The 17,366-nt window shown below is 47.0% G+C and overlaps 1 protein-coding gene across 3 annotated transcripts in view; it reads left to right on the top strand.

The window, feature by feature from the left end:
• AGFG2 (ArfGAP with FG repeats 2) overlaps positions 1–17,366 on the top strand; it is a 533,383-nt gene that overhangs the window by 340,216 nt on the left and 175,801 nt on the right. For all 3 annotated transcript variants that reach the window (XM_086946193.1, XM_086946194.1, XM_086946195.1), the window contains one exon: positions 10,037–10,142. In XM_086946193.1, coding sequence (XP_086802319.1) covers positions 10,037–10,142 — 106 coding nt within the window. The remainder of the gene's footprint in view (positions 1–10,036; positions 10,143–17,366) is intronic.

Raw genomic sequence — 17,366 nt, 5'->3', positions numbered from 1 at the left:
AGTCTTGTCAAGAAGAAAGACGAGAAAGAATTTAGATCCATTCTCGACCTCAAACCGCCAACAAGTGGATTTGGCAAAAAGCGTTCTGGATTCTGACATTACACCAAATTTACCCCCAATTACACCAGGGGGATTGGCTCTATTCGATCAACCTACAAGACGCATATTTTCATATACCAATCTCCAGAAAGCATCAAAAGTTCTTGAGGTTCTTAATGGGGCAGGACCATTATCATTACCAGGTCCTATCATTTGGTCTGAATTCGGCACCCAAGTGCATGACAGTAGTGGCTGCCTATCTCCGGAGACAAAAGAAATGTATCCACCCATACCTAGACGATTGGCTAATCAACGCATCCACGTCTCAGGAAGCTCAGCTTCATTACAATTAAATGTGCAATCTCTTGCAGAGATTAGGACTTCGAATCGACCACAACAAGTCTCTCTGTCCCAGTTCAAACTTTACACTATCTGGGGGCCTTCATCAAGACTATAAGGGCAAAAGTGTGTACTTCGGAGGAGAGGTGCTTATCGATCCTTCGGAAATTTCAGGCTCTCATGAAAGCTTCCCATCCAACAGTCTGAATAGTATCCTCCCTTCTTGGTTCAAAGGCTTCCTGCATCTTTCTCATGCCAAATACCCATCTCTACATGAGACCTCTACAGGAATGTCTCGAGAACCAGTGGGACCAACTGACTGGTAAATGGTAAGACAGAATATAATTATCCATCCATGCGAAGCTGTCCCTCAAACAGTGGTGCTCTCCAGCCAATCTCCTCCAAGGTACTCCATTTCATCAGGAGATTACTCCTCAAACCATATTCACGGACCCATCATTACTGGGATGGGCGCCCCACGTGGATCAACTCCAAATTCAGGGAGAATGGTCAGAGAGAGGGAATCGACATACCATATCAATCACCTCAAGCTACGCGCAGTACATCAGACATGTTTCTGACCTCATGGGGTGAGAGCCAGTGCTCTCAGAGGACAGAGACAAAGCCTGCTCCCAGCAGAGTGGCTTCACACCTCCTCCAGGACAGGATGACCTTCATAGGCAGGAAGCTTCAAAGGCAATGCTGGAACCTACAGATAGTGGGGGAAGCCAAACCCAATTTCCTGCACCACTCTTGGCAGGAGGAAAGGGGGGAAAAATAGTTAGATTATGAGGAAGGTCCCCGCTTAGCCTAAACCACTCCTAGTGTGGGCAGATGATGTGAACCCCTCACCTGAAATTCCACCATCTTGGGATGGAGGAAAAACAACCTATGGGGGATATGGTAGTGCCTCTTCCCACAGGAAGTGGTCACTAGAGGGTGTGGACACCCCAAAGGTAGGTAGTCCATTGGCTACTACCGGTCTTCCCTTGTAACACTCCTAAATTCAGTATTTAGGTGGCACCCGAGACCTGAATATCCTATTCGGACAAGAGAAGACCAGGACAAAGATGACCCGCTGCTCGATAACTGAAGCCCTGCTACATAAGTAAAAGGCACCAACCCCTGGCTGCTGTTCTCAGGACTCTGCAACCGCTGCTGCTGCTGTCGTCCTGAAGCCTGTATGGACTCTAAGAACCCCGAAGCACCTCCAGCCTTCAGGAAATCCGCAAGAAATCCACTGGGAGTGAGGCTATCACTCCCCTGCACACTGCAGGTACTGATCCTGTGAAATCCAGTTTATTGACTTGCTGCTTACTCGACACAGCACTGAAACAAGAAAAGGTACAACAGCTCAGGGAGGTCAGATCTATCTCCTCACCAAGTTTGGAGACTCCAGGACCTACAGGAGCCGTGGCTTACCAGTACCCGGGGTACTGGACTCCTAACAGCAAACACTGAGAAGAAGAGTCCACGCCAGACTCCCAGAGCACCAGATGCAAGCACCCGTCAAGGGACGTTGAGACACTCAAGACCCACTTTCTGAGTGACCCAGGTGTCCCAAGATCGCCTCTCAAAGTTGCCTGCTCCGGACCGCGAGGACCTCAAGACACATGACACCTGCCTGACCAACTCGCTCTTCACTTGGCCTCGGCACCCACTAACCAGCTGTGTTCCCTTAGTCCCAAAGCCCTTGTGACTTCCTCCCTCAAAGGAGCCCCATATGACTAACTTGTAAGTCCCCATGTGCAGTGTGTTTTCAAGTGGCACCCTTCTTCTTTACAGACCAGCCTCCAAGACCTTCAGCAGTTTTCTCCCGGCCTATCGGGACACTCCCAAACTTCTCTTGCTGGAACTTTGGTACTGGTCCTGACATCGACCTAAAACAAGAAGGTGAACTTCGTGAAAGCATTGCCTGATTTTCTATGCATTGTTCTGCTCTTTTCCCATTGTTTCCTATGGTGCGTAATTGCGCATAAAAGTGATCTATTTTGCAAACTTTGCCAAATCGTAGCTCCAAAAGAACTTACTTGGTCTTACAATTCTATAAAAAACGATAGTCTTTTTCTAAATTGGTCTCAGATGTATTCTTGTGTGTCATTTATTGCCTCTGTGGAGTACAATAAATGCTTAGCACTACCCTCTGATGAGCCTAATTGCTCAGCCACACTGCCACAATAAAAGCATTCGAATTATCTGCTGTGTACCATTTGGGAACTCTGCACAGTATAGTTCTTTTTAGTACACTATATAGAGAGGCAGCTTCCTACATTCTGTTTGTGCACTATTCCAGTGTCCCTGCTCCTGCAATTGGTCTGTTGTCAGTCTTGCCGTGATTCTTCTCTATGTTTCCGTTTTGGTTCTGCCATATCAGTATGTCCGTTATTGCGTTGTGCTGGAGCCAGCCATCTAGACAGTCACATGTCGTCAGGCTTATTAAAGTGGCGAGTTTTCTTCTCAGCCACTATTCTTAGCTTCACGGGGAACATAATAGTATTTTTTTTTTGTTCCCTCAGTGCCTTCATTACTTCCTCAAAGCTGCGCGGTTGTTTCTGGACCCGGAGTGTGAAATCTAGAAAGAATTCAGATCGTGGCATTTTCGTTCCGGAGGTTATTGTGCAAACAAGTGCCTTTGAGTATTGCATCTCTGTTACGATAATTGATAATGCGAGCTGGTATCGTTCTAGGTGGGTCTCTCGTGTGGGTTGGCGGACTGGGTCCTGTGAGCTCGTTAGACTAGGAAGAACTTTGAGAGCCCTTTGGGTTTCAGTGTTTGTGTAATCAAGTCCTCCAAGAATAGGTCTGCAATGGATACCTCCACTCTTTTGGGGACCCCCAGCACCCTAATGTTTCTTCATGCTCGCCCTTTGTAGTCTTCCAGTTTTGCTATTATTTGCTCTTTATCTTTGGTAAGTTGGAATTTTGTTGCCTTGAGGGATTTGGTGTCTGCCTGCAGCATGGATAGGGAGCATTTAGCATGGGTCACCCTTTCATTGATCTTTTAAAGGGCTCCTCTCAGTAAGGTGACCTCATTCGTCACTGCGTCTGTTTTTGGTTCCAGCGTACCCTTTGCGTCTCGGATTGTCATCAGAATGTCTTCAAGGAGGACTTCTTTTCACCACCCTAAAGTAGAGACTCGGGCCCAGTGCGCTTTCTGTACCCTGCTGGGCTGTGTCTGCGTTAGACATGGTAAATGTGTACCTGTTCAGTTTATTCTGTTGAGCCCCTTTCATGTCCTTGCCACCTGCTATGCTTGTCTCAAACCACTCTATTATGTCTTGTGGTGTGCATCTCTGCCCGTAGGCATGTCAGCAGAGGGTGTGAGGGTTCCCGTCCCGGCATTGCTGCCTTCGTAGGGAACTTATAGAGCTTGTTGGTGCACCTTGTGTCCTTTCAGTTTTCCCACTGTTGCTCCTCACCCCCTAAACCCCGCCAGTGACCCTTGAACGACGGAAAGGAGGGGGGGTGGGGAGGATCCCCTACTGGAAGAAATCGCAGTGTGTTGTGGGAGCTAAGCCCAGGGTTTTCCCAACTCACGTCCAGTGTCTGCAGGAGACCTCCCCACCCCTCCTAAAGTCTTCGGGTTGCTGTCTGTGTGCTGTACTCCTCTGCTTGGATAAGTGCTACCGATCTTGGTTGTCCCATTCGACCACCTCGCCCAGCTTATGCAGAGCCTTCCCATTGAGGCTGCCTCCGATAGGTACTTTTTTCCCTGTCCCACCGCCTTTCCACATCCTCCCCTGTAGTGGGGTCAGCTCCCCTTACCCGCTGAGACTCTGGCCCGGCCTCTGATCGTCGCTCTTCACTCCATCCTAAACTATCCGTCCCACCATTCTGCTCCGGGAATGTTGGTGTGGGTCTAGGACGCTCAACCTTGCTTCACGGAAGTGCCCTGTGGGCTATTTCAGAGGTCCTGGTATGTCACCAGGTTGTGGTTTTCTCTTTTTGACTACAGATGAGGGGTTGGGTGTCAGCGAGTAGTGTAGATGTGGGGGGATTATGCTTCAAGTAATCTGAGCAATTCTAGTGAGAGGCCATGCTAGTCGGCGGTTGGCCTTCACTGACGAGACTTCTCTCTTCCATGGAGATCACTCACTCTGTACACAGATGAGTCTAATTGATTGGTCCTCCTCGGAGTGCGCGCTCAGCTCAAATTACTTGTACTCCAGCTAAAGCTTAAACACCTAGGATAACTGCATCCAAATTGCCATCGTAAATCGGAATATATTCAGTAACTCTCACAGTATTGTTACTTGCAAGAATTTCCCCTGTGCATTACACACACTGATTCCTGAGGTATTGGTCAGAATTGTGTGAAAATCGGGTATCCATGCCAACACCACTGGCTACTTACTTGTGTGATATGTGTGACTACTTCAGTGAGACTATTTGAGACCTAGGTTTCCTCTGGGAGCCGGTCAGCTGAAGCCAATAAGAAAGTCTCCCTTGCCTCTGCAAAGACACTCCCACTCATCTCCAAAAAAAAGAATGGCCTGCTTTTATGACTAGATATCTGCAGCCTGATTCAGCCATCGTCTCGGCTTCAAGAAAGAGCGTGCTGCTGCATCTTCAGTTCCTTCCACTCAGGGCCATGAAGTGCAATTCTTTAGATTCAGTGAGCAAGAAGTTATGTAGCATATCCACAGCACCTATGAAAGCTTCTCGTGCACAGCTTTGTAAGGCAAATATTATAGATCCCTTCTCCGAGAAAAGGGAAGACTAGGTGAGGAGATTAAGGTTTCAAGCAAAGATCATTGGTGCTGCAGTAGACTCCTATGATTTGGTAGCTGGCAATAATTGTCGTTGACTGGAGATCTGGTGTTCATTCTGGCTTCCCCTTACTGGCTTTATATCGCATGACCAGCAAAGAATTGGAAACCTCCCTTTCCTTGGCGCCTGTCTACAACGATGCATTGGATGAAATCTGAAATGGAGACACTGAAGAAAGGTTGACTAGAAAAGATGTAAGACATACTGAACGCATCCTTTCAAGGACCTTGATGCTGCTACTTCCAACAGAATGTCGAAGGCTCTTTGTGGCCTCCGCAACATCAAAAGAAAATACTTTTTTACTAGCAACAGAGACCAGCAAGAGGAGGAAGTCACCAATTCTTTGCACCTGTAGGGTAGCCGCAAGCAATGACACTTTCCTTCCCCTTCCTCTGTCAGCTGCTGTGCTAGGGTGTAGTATCGACAAACATCTAAAAGAAGTGGCAAGAGATCACAAAAGATGGAGGAGTGCTCATGGTTTCACAAAAGGACTGTTATCTCTTGTTAAAGACACTTCTAAAGAGGTGAACACGGTCCTAACTGAAGAGACTGCAGCATGTAAACATTCTTAATCTGAAGCAAGCCATGGAGAAGGTCCCAAATCCCCTAAACTGAAAGGAAATTGTTTAGTTTTACTATTTTTTAAAGAATGGACTCCAGGAAGAATTCAGGCTTTTCTCGACCTAAAAATGCTCTTTTCAGTTACATACCCTTGGGTTCAGCGAGTGCTGGATGTGTGCTAGAGACATTCAGGGTACTTGTTTTCACATCTCTATTTCGGAGACGCATGAGAATTTTCTTTTGGTTTCTGGTTGGGAAGAACTATCAATAAAAGTTCCAGTTGCACAGTCTCAAATCAGCCCCCAAACCTATCTCAGATGTATGGAAGTTGTGACTGCACACCTGAGAAGAGAAATATATTAGTCTACCCTCATCTTTCTGCGACGGGCTCATTAAAGTCTCAGCTCTGCTAGAAACTGTTCAGCGCTATATAATACCTCACTTATCAGCACCCCTGGGGTCTGCATGCAGTCAAACTAAATAAACATCAAGCCCAGTTCAATCTATCAACTACATGGCGTGGCTTTGACTTGAGGTAAGATTGTATCCTTAAAATGTGACTGAGTTCTGCCATCAGACCTAACGCAGTCTTCAATTCTGCTGAAGATAATGCACTTGACTGTGCCCCAAATCAAATCTGCCGAGATCATGTCCTCCTGTGTGTTTGTGGTGCTGTTTGCTGGTCTTCATATAAGGGTCGCTCCAGCTGTGCTGAGAAGACTGGTGGTGGCAATACGCTAAAAGCTGGGAAAACAAGGCGGCTCTTACTTGAGCCACGATCCAGCACTTTTCCTTCATGGTGCCAATCAGAAAACTTGTTACGGTATATTCCACCGTATAACGAATATCGGGCGGTTCTTAGTACCTATAAATCCGCAATCCGGGTAGCGAAATCTGAGTTTTTTGAGGAGAGAATAGGCTCCTCTGTTAACTCCTCGAAAGAATCGTTTAGGGTCATCAAAGAACTCTTGAAAACTCCCGAACCTCAGGTTGATCATGACAATCCACGTGAGAAATGTTCAGAACTTGCCTCCTTCTTTAAAACCAAAATTGATAACATCTTGGCATCTCTCCCGCCGGCTAGCCCAGGAGACTCCCTCTGGTGGTAACCCAGGGTTTCAGCCCAGGGTGCGGTCAGTGAAGTTGGACTCTTTCGGCCCTGTCACTGTGGAAGAAGTTCTCGGGGTCCTGGCGACCATGAAGAGTGGATCTCCGAAAGACCCTGCACCAATGAAATATCTGAAGCAGGTAGCCTCCACCATCGGCGGCCCAGTGACGGACCTCATAAATCTATCTTTCACCCAAGGAGTGGTGCCCCCCAGTTGGAAGGGAGCGGTTGTCAAGGCCCTCTTGAAGAAGCCTAACCTGGATCCCGCCGACCTTGCCAACTTTAGGCCTATTTCCCTGCTCCACGGCCTTAGCAAGGTGGCGGAGAAGTTGGTGAATAGTCGGATATTGGGCTTTTTGGAGTCCAACTACCTTTTGGGTGACTCCCAAACGGGCTTTCGCCCCGGCCAGGGGACGGACACTGCCCTGCTGGCAGTCGTGGAGAATGCCAGGAGCATTTTGGATTCAGGGGGATCGGTGGCAGTGATCCTCCTGGACCTCAGTGCGGCATTTGACACCATAGACCATCAGGTGCTACTCCAACGGCTGTCGGGGGTGGGGGTCTCCGGGATGGCCCTGAAGTGGTTCGCGTCCTTTTTGGAAGGCCGGACGTTTGAGGTGTGGGAAGGCCACGAGAAGTCACCATTGGTCCCTCTCCAGTGTGGTGTGCCACAGGGCTCATCGTTGAGCCCTACTTTATTTAACATTTATATGGCCCCACTGGAGAGTGTGGTACTCCCACTGGGTATCAAGATCATCAGCTACGCTGATGATACTCAGTTGGTGGTAGGGCTCCCCCAGTCGGCAAACCATCCCGACCGGCTGCACACATGTTTGGCTAAGATCTTTACTTGGATGTGCAGCTCAGCACTTAAGCTTAACGGCTCTAAAACGGAACTGATGATGTTGGGGAACTCCCCTCCCTCCTTGTCACCTAGTAGCTGGCCTAGCTGCCTGGGAGCGGCACCCACCCCCAAACAGGAGATCAAGAGCTTGGGGGTGTGGCTGGAGCAGGACCTTCTTTCAAGACACACGCTAAAAAGACCGCAGGCGTGTGTTTCGGTCTGCTCCGGTCAGCCCGGAAGATCTTACCTCTCCTCCCAGTGGCCTCTAGGAGGTTACTCATCCAGGGGCTCATCATCTCACAGCTGGATTTCAGTAATGCGTTGTTTCTGGGGGCCCCAGAATCTACCTTAAACAAACTGCAGCAAGTGCAAAACGCGGCCGCCAGGCTCCTGACGGACCTTCCCAGGCGTCAGTCAGCTCGCCCTGCGCTGAAGGCGCTGCATTGGCTCCCTGTTAGAGAAAGGGTGAAATTCAAAGCACTCTGTATTGCCCACAAAATTCTGCAGGGGAAAGGCCCACCTATCCTACGGGATATGGTTCAATCTTATAAGGCCTCCCGTGCCCTTCGTTCAGACCATCAACATCTGCTGCAAGTTACGAGGGTAAGGAAGGCAAGAACCGGTGGCAGAAGATTTTCCATAAATGTGGCTACATTGTGGAACTCCCTTCCTCTGTACTTGCTCTTGGAAACGAGCACCTTACGTTTCCGCAAACTTTTAAAAACGTATTTGTTCCCTGCCTAATTCCTGTGTCTCTTGCTTTGGCGTATCTCTCTGGATGAGCGCGGGGATGCCCAAGGGTAACCAGGCGCGATATAAAACTCATTAATAATAATAATAATATTTTTGGCAGATACCTCCCTAAGGGTATGTCAAGGGCATATAGCGCACCTCCAGGTACAAAGGGCCTTGTCTCAAAGAGATGTTATACTATATTGTCCATTCTGAAATTCTGAGTAGTCCATCTGTGTATGCATCTAGTCATGTATGTGTTAGCCAAATAATGAAAAATTAGCTGAGAATCAGTAGAGTGCTGTGCAGGGTCAAAGATTAAGATACAGTCTGCAGCATGTGATTGGGGGTGTAACTGAGTTGTGAGAGGGGAAGTGGCCTGTTAGTGCATTGTGATGTGGTGTTCTTTAAAGAAGTGCGTCTTCCACCTATTCCTACATTGGAGGAGGGTCAGGTGTCCTGTTTGGCTTGGCGGTGCTGTTTCACATCTGGCTGCACAGACAGAGATGGACTCTTGCTTGTTTTGTCTGTTTTGCATTTTTTCGTCTCCAGTCTGATTGTGTCCTGACTGTGTGCCAAGAGCAACCATAAATGGTGAGCTTGTCAGTCAAATAGGTGTGGACACCAGTGAAGTTGGCTTACTAAATGATGCAGCTAGCGTTGAAGACCTTGTCTGAAGACAAGGCAAGCCAGTGATGTTAGCTCATGGTGCGGCGGATGTGGTAATATTTCTTTAAGCCTTTGATATGGTGCATGTTGTGTCACGTAGGATGTCATGAAGTGGGACAAGTGTGGACTCTGTAAGCCTGCGGAGTAGCCCCTTGCTACCATCCAGATGCAAGAGTGCACACGCTTGAATGGTAGTTCTGGCGTTACTTTCGGAAGGGAACAGTTTAATTTTCTTTCAAAGAGAGAGCGGGTACCAGACTGGCTTGATTTTCTTGGCGTTTTCTGAGGGTGAGGTTAGCATCCAATGAGAATCAAAGTGGTTTAAAGTTTGGGTTCAAACCCTTCTGTGTTTTTGCGGTTGAACCAGGTAGGGATTCCTTCAGATTCCATTAGCTGTTCTGATGTTAACTGTGTACTCAAGAATTGAAAAAACTGAAATTGAACCTCAACCAACTTTCGACTTCAATTCATTTGTTGTGAATGTATTCACTAAAGGAATTTTAGGCAAGGGCACTTTTCAACCTAAAAAGAATGAAAGTACTTGTGAAAAAAAGGAGTTCTGAGAACACCTGTGTTGCTTGTAGCTCATGGAACAACCAAACAGACAAAAGTTGAGAAAGGCAGATGGTTTGTTCACCCATTCTAATGTGACTGCACAAAGGCAAACAGATTATTACTGAGACTTTCACCTAGTAATTTATTTACGCCTTACCTTAATTCATACCCTTTCCCCTATAGTACTTACTTTGACACTTCTCTTAATGTATTTCCTTTTTCTTCTCTATCTCTCTCCACTACCACCAAATCTTGTTCTCGATCCCCTACTTTTAATTAGAAGAAATGTTAGTTACCACTTGTGCCGGCTCCTAGAAACGGGAGCTTTATGATTCATAGCTATTATAAAAGACGTCTGTAGATTGTGCCACATTATTAAGATTGTTTTCCTCCAGTACTCTCTATGCATCTATTTGCAGGAAGCAGCCAGGGAGCAGATTATGGTACTGTCCCCAGACCCACAGGAAGGATACCAGACATGAACATATTTGGGACCGGGACAGTTACAACCTCTAGTGCCAGCAGGTACAGCTTATGTGTAACTCTGAACACTTCATTCTAATAACTTTTGGTTCTTTCTGCATAGGTATGCTCCACTAGGTCCGTGTTCTCATTCTGTATTTACACAGCTCCAGATAGTCAAAAAACATTTTGGCGTAGTCACTGTCTAACCGTTTTCACCTAATTCTGGTATGCAAATAAATCACATAAAAGTCAGCAATGCAAGGAAAGATTTGTAGGTTATTTATTGAAGCTTTTGTTTTCAGAAAAAATACATTTTTGGACTGATGCTGGTAAGGTAACAGTTATATTCTGAAAACTAAAATTGACCGCTTGCACTTTCATCGCTACTGGAATCCACAGAGGTATTTTATTTCTCTTGCGAGGGATCCTCAACTGATGGATACCTTTTAGATTAATTCTACGCTGACACACTCCACCCAGAAAAAACTCAGATATTTTTATTTATTTTCTGAATATTTTAGAACGTTTGAACTCCTTACCCTTTTAAAACACATTTTCTGACGGATACTTCTAACTACAGATTTCTTCTTCTTAGAACATTCCCTAAGTGCCAAGTTAGATCTTGAGAATTCATTGTTTTGTAGGAGTGCCTCAGATCCCCTAGAAGGCATTGGTTGGAGCTCCACAGAGCTCAACCCCTGTGCGCCAGTTGCTTTCTTTCCATGCCATCCAACTTGGATCCAGGGCTGTGTCCCAACTTCGGTTTTTCTGACGACTCCAAAACGTATCCACAGTGTGCTAAGGAATCATGGGCTCACTGAAAACAGAACTGAAGAGGTGCTGCGACTGTAGAAAGCAGATGTTGATCATGGACCCACATGAGATGTGCCTTTGGTGCTTGGGCTTGTGATATGATTTGCTCCCTTGTGATAAATGCACTATAATGCACTCAAAGATGAGCCAAGACTATGATGCGAAGTCGTATTTCACCGAATACAAGAAATTCACAACCTTGCCAAAGATCCTGTTCCAGGAACGGTCTTGGTTATTGGGCCATTGCAACAGTAGACCCCAGGTAACTCAAAGTCCAAGTCCAAATGCAAGGATAAAAATTGAGGCCTACCATTGTGATTCGATAGAAGAGACAGAAGAGTGGATCGAGCTCTCTGGCCATGCAGTCAGTTCCTCAGTTTGTCCTGAAACACCCAGAGTTTCCTGCCCTGTCTTTGTCTCCGAAGCACTTTGAGGCTTTAAAAGAGGCCATGCGGCTCATTTTCAATACGCTCCTGGCGCCCTTGGACTCTTTCGGAAACCCACAGAACTGCAGGAGCCACCAGTTGTGTTACTGCCAATGGGTACCTCCCCAGCACCATCTATGGGTCCTAACTTATGCTGGTACAGATTGCCACCCCAGGATCCACACTGGATCCCAATGGCGCCGGAAGATGATCTGGTGGCTTCCGTACCCATGATTCCTTTCCAGATTGTGCAATCGATCAGACTACTAATGGTGTTTGTTCCCCTCACCCCCACAAAAGAGGAAGAAAGGCTCCATTTGTTAGACCCCCCACAAGGGCTTTAAGCTTTTACCCAGAACCATTGGGAGGACAATCAACATTTTGCGGGGTTCCCCCATGTAAAGAAAGGGAAGGAAGTGCATTAGAAGACCTTGCAGAGGTAGATCTTCTGCATTGAAATCTTTTGCACACTGCCCACAGAAGCAGCCCTCAGGTCATCTGAATGCCCCGTCAACCAGGGCAAAGGTTGGTACCACTGCCTTGGTGAAGCCTGTCCTTGATATCTGCTAGGCTGCAACTTGGGCATTGGTGCATATGTTCTTGAAGCACTACTGCTTTGACAAAGTGTGGCAGGAAAGACATTTCACCTGCTTGATTCTGTAAGAATTTGTGGCCTGAGGCCACTTCACTTACCCTCCACCTTGGGCAGGTACTTCCTTGATATGTGAGAATGCATCAGCAAGAGCATTACCAAAGGTAAGTAACTTGTTCTTTTCTGAAATAAGAAGACAAAGCCAAACGCCAAATATTACAGCAGACATAATAGAGAAAAAAATACCACTTCTTTAACTTTTATTTTCAAGGAGAATTGGTTTTTTTTTGTTTGGAGAGGTCAGCCTCTCAAGAAATGTTCCCAGAGATTGGTTTCCCACTCTAGCAGCATCTTGGAGCACTGTTCCTCTTCCTTTCTCTGGGTCTTTTCTTCACTCACTTGTTGTATAAGGACATAAAGGGTTTTTTGCTCCTTTTTGTATTTGTTAAGACTGTGCTGCAAGGCTTTTACAGGAAAGCAAGAGTTATTCGTTTTCCCTGTCTGACGTTGTGTACCTTCAAATATTGCTCAATGTGATGCACAAAAGTCAGATAAAGATGGTTCCCCTGTTTCCTACTTGGTCTGTCATTGGACCATTATATTTTATGTTACGGGGTTGTTTGGAAAGCCTGCCTAGAATCATCAGGTAGAAATAGATTAAACTCCCAGCTGCCCAGCATTCAACAATCCTATCCTCTGCCGTGAGCAGAACTTGGTCTACTATCTCACATGAAGATTCCTCACCTCCTTTAGGGTTCGATGTTGTGCCTCTCCTCCTCCTTCCCCCGTGCAAGTGCTGAGAGTCCTAGCTGCATGACATAGGCTCGGGCAGACCCGCTTGTCCTCTTTCTCCATGTTCCCTGTGAGTGAGTGGTGTGCAGTGATGACTGGCCAGGTCATTGTGGAGAGCCCTAAGGATGACCTCAATATATATAGCTGCCTCCAGATCATACTGTTAATCCAGTATTGGGGTATCTTTCCTAGATTCACATGCCTGAATCATTCCCCGTCGCCGAGGCGGGGTCCCACGGTAAATTACAAAAGTAGTGCCAAAGGTAAATAATAGTACTAGGCCCGAAGAAAAAGGCCTGCGCCCTAGATCTTAGTAGCCTATCTACCTCATTATGGTAAAAGAACCAAAAGTCAGCTCCAACCAATCGGCTATCAGAACCCTCTAGAACACTCTCAGCAGAGCCAGTTCTCCTCAGATTTTCAACGCACGTCGTGTGGAAGGGAGGCTCCCTGAGTGCCACTCAGTTTCTTCACTTCAACTCCATGATGTCTGACAGAAAAGATTTATTCAAGCCCTGCAGAACCTGTGAGAAGAAGAGGGTCCATGTTGTTGACCAACATAAGGACTGCGTCTACTGCCTCTATCCTAATCATGAGGCAAAAGATTGCAAAATCTTCCGTACCTTCCCTATGAAGACTCTTGGGGATAGGGAGGCAAGAGTGCTGTTGTGGCTCAAATCCTCTTCGGCTGAGGAGGATGACAGAGCCTCAACTTCTAGCAAGAGAGCTAGATCCCATGTCAGCTCTTCGAGTGAAGGAAGTAAACACCATAAATCTTCCCACTCTATTTCTGACCATTCACAGAGGTCTCCTTTCATTTCCTCTGGGTCAACGCTGTCTCCTCCGTCCTCTGCTCTGAAGGAGTCTAAGAAGGCATCTACAAAAACTGTGAGTAAAAGCCTTTCACAATCTGTAAATTTGGCTCCTTCGTCGACGATTTCTGTTACTTATCCAGTATTGGGGTATCTTTCATAGATTCACATGCCTGAATCATTCCCCGTCGTCGAGGCGGGAGTCCCACGGTAAATTATATATATATATAGCAGTGCCTAAAAACCATTAGTAGTAGGCTAGAAAAGGATATATGCCCAACTAGGCCCAAAACTTAGCAGCCTATCTACCTCATTATGTAAAAAGAACTGAAAATGTAGCCTCAGCCAATCAGCTAACCTCACCCTCTAGAACCTTCCCAGCCCAGGCAGTTCTCCTCAGATTTTCACCGCACTTCGTGTGTAAGGGAGTCTCCCTGAGTGCCTACTCAGTTTTTCTTCAAAATTTCTTCTATTCTCTCTAGATGTCGGAAAAGAAGGCTCTATTCAAGGCTTGTGGTTCCTGCTTCAAGAAGAGGGTACATGTGGACGACCAGCACTCGGATTGTATTTATTGTTTGCATCCTTCACATGTTGTGAAGGATTGCAGGATATGTCGAACCTTCCCTCCTAAGACCATCAAGGATAGAGAGGCAAGAGTTCTTTTGTGGCTGAAGTCGTCTGCCACAGATGACGAGGACAGAGCCTCTACCTCAAGTAAGAGAGCCAGTTCCAAAGAGAGGTGTTCTCCTGAGAGATTGAAAAAACCTAAATTCTCTCATAAACCCTCTGAGTCCACAAGGAGTGCTGCGTCAACAGAGTCTTCTACTGTGAGTACAGTCCGCACTAAAGCGGTCTCTTTGGTGTCCTCTCTCACTGTCACCACCTATTCTACGTCCTCTACTTCTTCAAGTACTGTTACCACCTCTGCAATTACTTCTCCTGTGATGTCGTCATGGATTCTTCTTCTGAGAAAAAATCATCGAAGAAAAGCTCGTCGTCGACGAGTCTTCCGTCGACGACCAAATCACCATCTACGAAGCGTTCGTCATCGCTCCCGTCGACGCTCTCGTCGACGGCTCCCCCGTCGACGAAGGCTTCCACTATCCAGTCGACGAAGATCCCGTCGACGAAGATCCCGTCGACGAAGATTCCGTCGACGAAGAGCCCGTCGACGAAGAGCCCGTCGACGAAGACCCTGTCGACGACAAGCCCGTCGACGACGAGCCCGTCGACGAAGGTTTCAGCTCCATCGACGACAAGCTCGACGACGAAGAGTCCGTCGACGGATCCGTCTACTAGGACGCCTTCAAAAAAGTCCTCGGCGACGATTACAACACCAATAACGATACCGTCGACGACAGTACCGGCAACTCACACATCTGTTTCACTTCTACCGTCAACAGCAGCGCTGGCATCTTTGAATGTGCCGTCTACGCATTTATTGCCCACATCTCCGGTAAGGGTACAGTATACCCATTTCCAGATGAAATCATTTCAGAGGCAGAGTTACTCTCATTTGTCTCCCCTCTTGCCTTCGCATATTTTGGAAAACTACGTGGAGGCAGATTCTGATGATGAAGGGGATGATGACGAGCCTTTTGGAGTGGCCCATCACCCTTCCCAGTTACACATAAAATATCAAGAGGATGAAGATGATGATGAGGTTCATTACTATCAGGAAAATTTAGCTACTCCTTATCATCAGGAGCAACAACACACAGAAGACACGACTCATCTTCCGTCTTTTCTAGTTCATGATTTACAGGCCATGCTGGCTGATTATCGTCAGAGGTTTCCATCAACTCTGCCTACTCCAAATCCTGTGCCAGTAGACATGCCGATAAATCCTCCGCCACATCCTTCGCACTCTCCAAGGCAGGATGTTGACCCCGGGACTGGAGGTCAGGATGTTGATGTCTCCTCTCCAGATGAGGATGAAAGAGAGGATGGGGAACTTCCGGATTCCACGCCTACGGAACCATGGAATGATTACATCATCCCTATGCCCTCTCCTAATTTGCCACAGCCTTCAGATTCTCCGCCAGAAGACATAGGAGGTTTTCATAACATCATGCCCCGGGCAGCTGCTCGATTTGCAATTACAGTTTCGGTTGAGCAGACTGACTGTTTTCTTCATGATTTCAAAGAAGGGTATAGAAGGGTGTCCAGATCTATCCCTATCATTGAATATATTTGGAAAGAAGGGATTAATATTATGAAGACGCCAGCTTCCATCCCGGCGGTTCTTCCAAGAGTCGACAAGAAGTACCGAGCACCACCGGATACTCCTTCATGTTTGATTGGTCATCCACGTCCTGATTCAGTGATTTTACAAGCGGCTCAACAACGATCCAAGAATCCGGCTGCACCAATTTCAACACCTCCAGACAAAGAGGGCAGGAGATTGGATGCGATTGGGAAGAAGTTCTCAGCTAATGCCGCTGCTACTGTTAAGATTGCTAATTCTTTGGCAATTTTAGCACGTTATGACAGACAAATGTGGTCAGATCTGTCGGAATTCATCAACTTGGTTCCCGATGACCGTGTTGAAGAGGTCAGGAAGGTTGTCATGGAAGGCGAGCGGGCAGCTTCTGAGATTATCGATTGCGCCCTCGATGTATCTAATACAGCCTTTAGACAATTGGCCGGAGCGGCAGTTCTCAGACGGCAGGGATGGCTCAAGGCGACTTCTTTCAGACCTGAAGTCCAGACCAAGATACTTGACATGGCCTATGATGGCGAGTTATTGTTTGGCAAGCACATAGATGTAGCATTGCTTGCGATCAAAACGGATACTGACACGGCCAAATCGCTTGGTACACTACAGTATAAGCGAGGTTTTTTCAGAGGAGCAAGAGGCCGTGGTTTTTCTTCCAGAGGACATTATCAAAATCAGCAAAACCGCCAGTATCAACCTCAGAATAAGCCGTACTACCAGCAGTCCTATCGGCAGTCATCGTCAGCGGGTTTCTCTCGTCAAGGAGGGAAACGACGTTCTAACTACCAGGGACGCGATTCAAATAAACGCCAGTGAGTTTTGCCGGACACCATCCTCCCTTCCTTCCCTCCCCGTGGGCGCCAAGATCTCCGCCTTTTATCAACAGTGGCGGAAGATAACTTCAGATCAGTGGGTTCTGGACATAGTCAAACATGGACACACTCTGGAGTTCTTGCGGAAACCTCCAACGTCACCGCCCAGGGGTCCCTCCCCTCCTCGTCTTCATTTGTTATACATGGAAGCCATGAAGATGCTACACAAAAATGCGATAGAGAAAGTTCCAACATCCCAGAAAAATCAGGGGTTTTACTCTCGCTTCTTCCTTGTGCAGAAGGTTTCAGGAGAGTGGCGTCCAATTTTGGATCTACGAAACTTAAACAAATATCTGAAAAAGCAGAGTTTCCGCATGGTGACGCTCACGGATGTCCTCAATTGCCTCATGGAAGGCGATTTCATGGCTTCCCTGGATATGGAAGACGCTTACTTCCACATTCCCATTCATCCAAACCACCGCAAGTATCTGAGATTCACAGTGGCTGGTGTCCATTTTCAATTCAAGGTGCTCCCTTTCGGCCTGAAATCTGCACCAAGAATCTTTACCAAGACTCTAGTTCCGGTTGCAGCTGCGTTGAGGTCACAGGGAATCCAAGTATTCCCGTACCTCGACGATTGGTTAATAAAGAGTCCAACAAAGACTTCAACAAGGCAATCGGTCAAGAGTGCTCTATCAATGTTCTCGAATCTGGGCCTGACCCTCAACGTCAAAAAATCTCAACTGCAACCCAAACAAATTCTGACGTTCCTAGGAGCAGTACTGGACACTTCTCAGTGCAAGGCCTTCTTGACCCAAAT

The sequence above is a fragment of the Lissotriton vulgaris genome, chromosome 12 (genome assembly GCF_964263255.1).
Source record: "Lissotriton vulgaris chromosome 12, aLisVul1.2, whole genome shotgun sequence".
Taxonomy (NCBI): domain Eukaryota; kingdom Metazoa; phylum Chordata; class Amphibia; order Caudata; family Salamandridae; genus Lissotriton; species Lissotriton vulgaris.
This window is presented reverse-complemented; position numbering and strand designations above follow the sequence as displayed.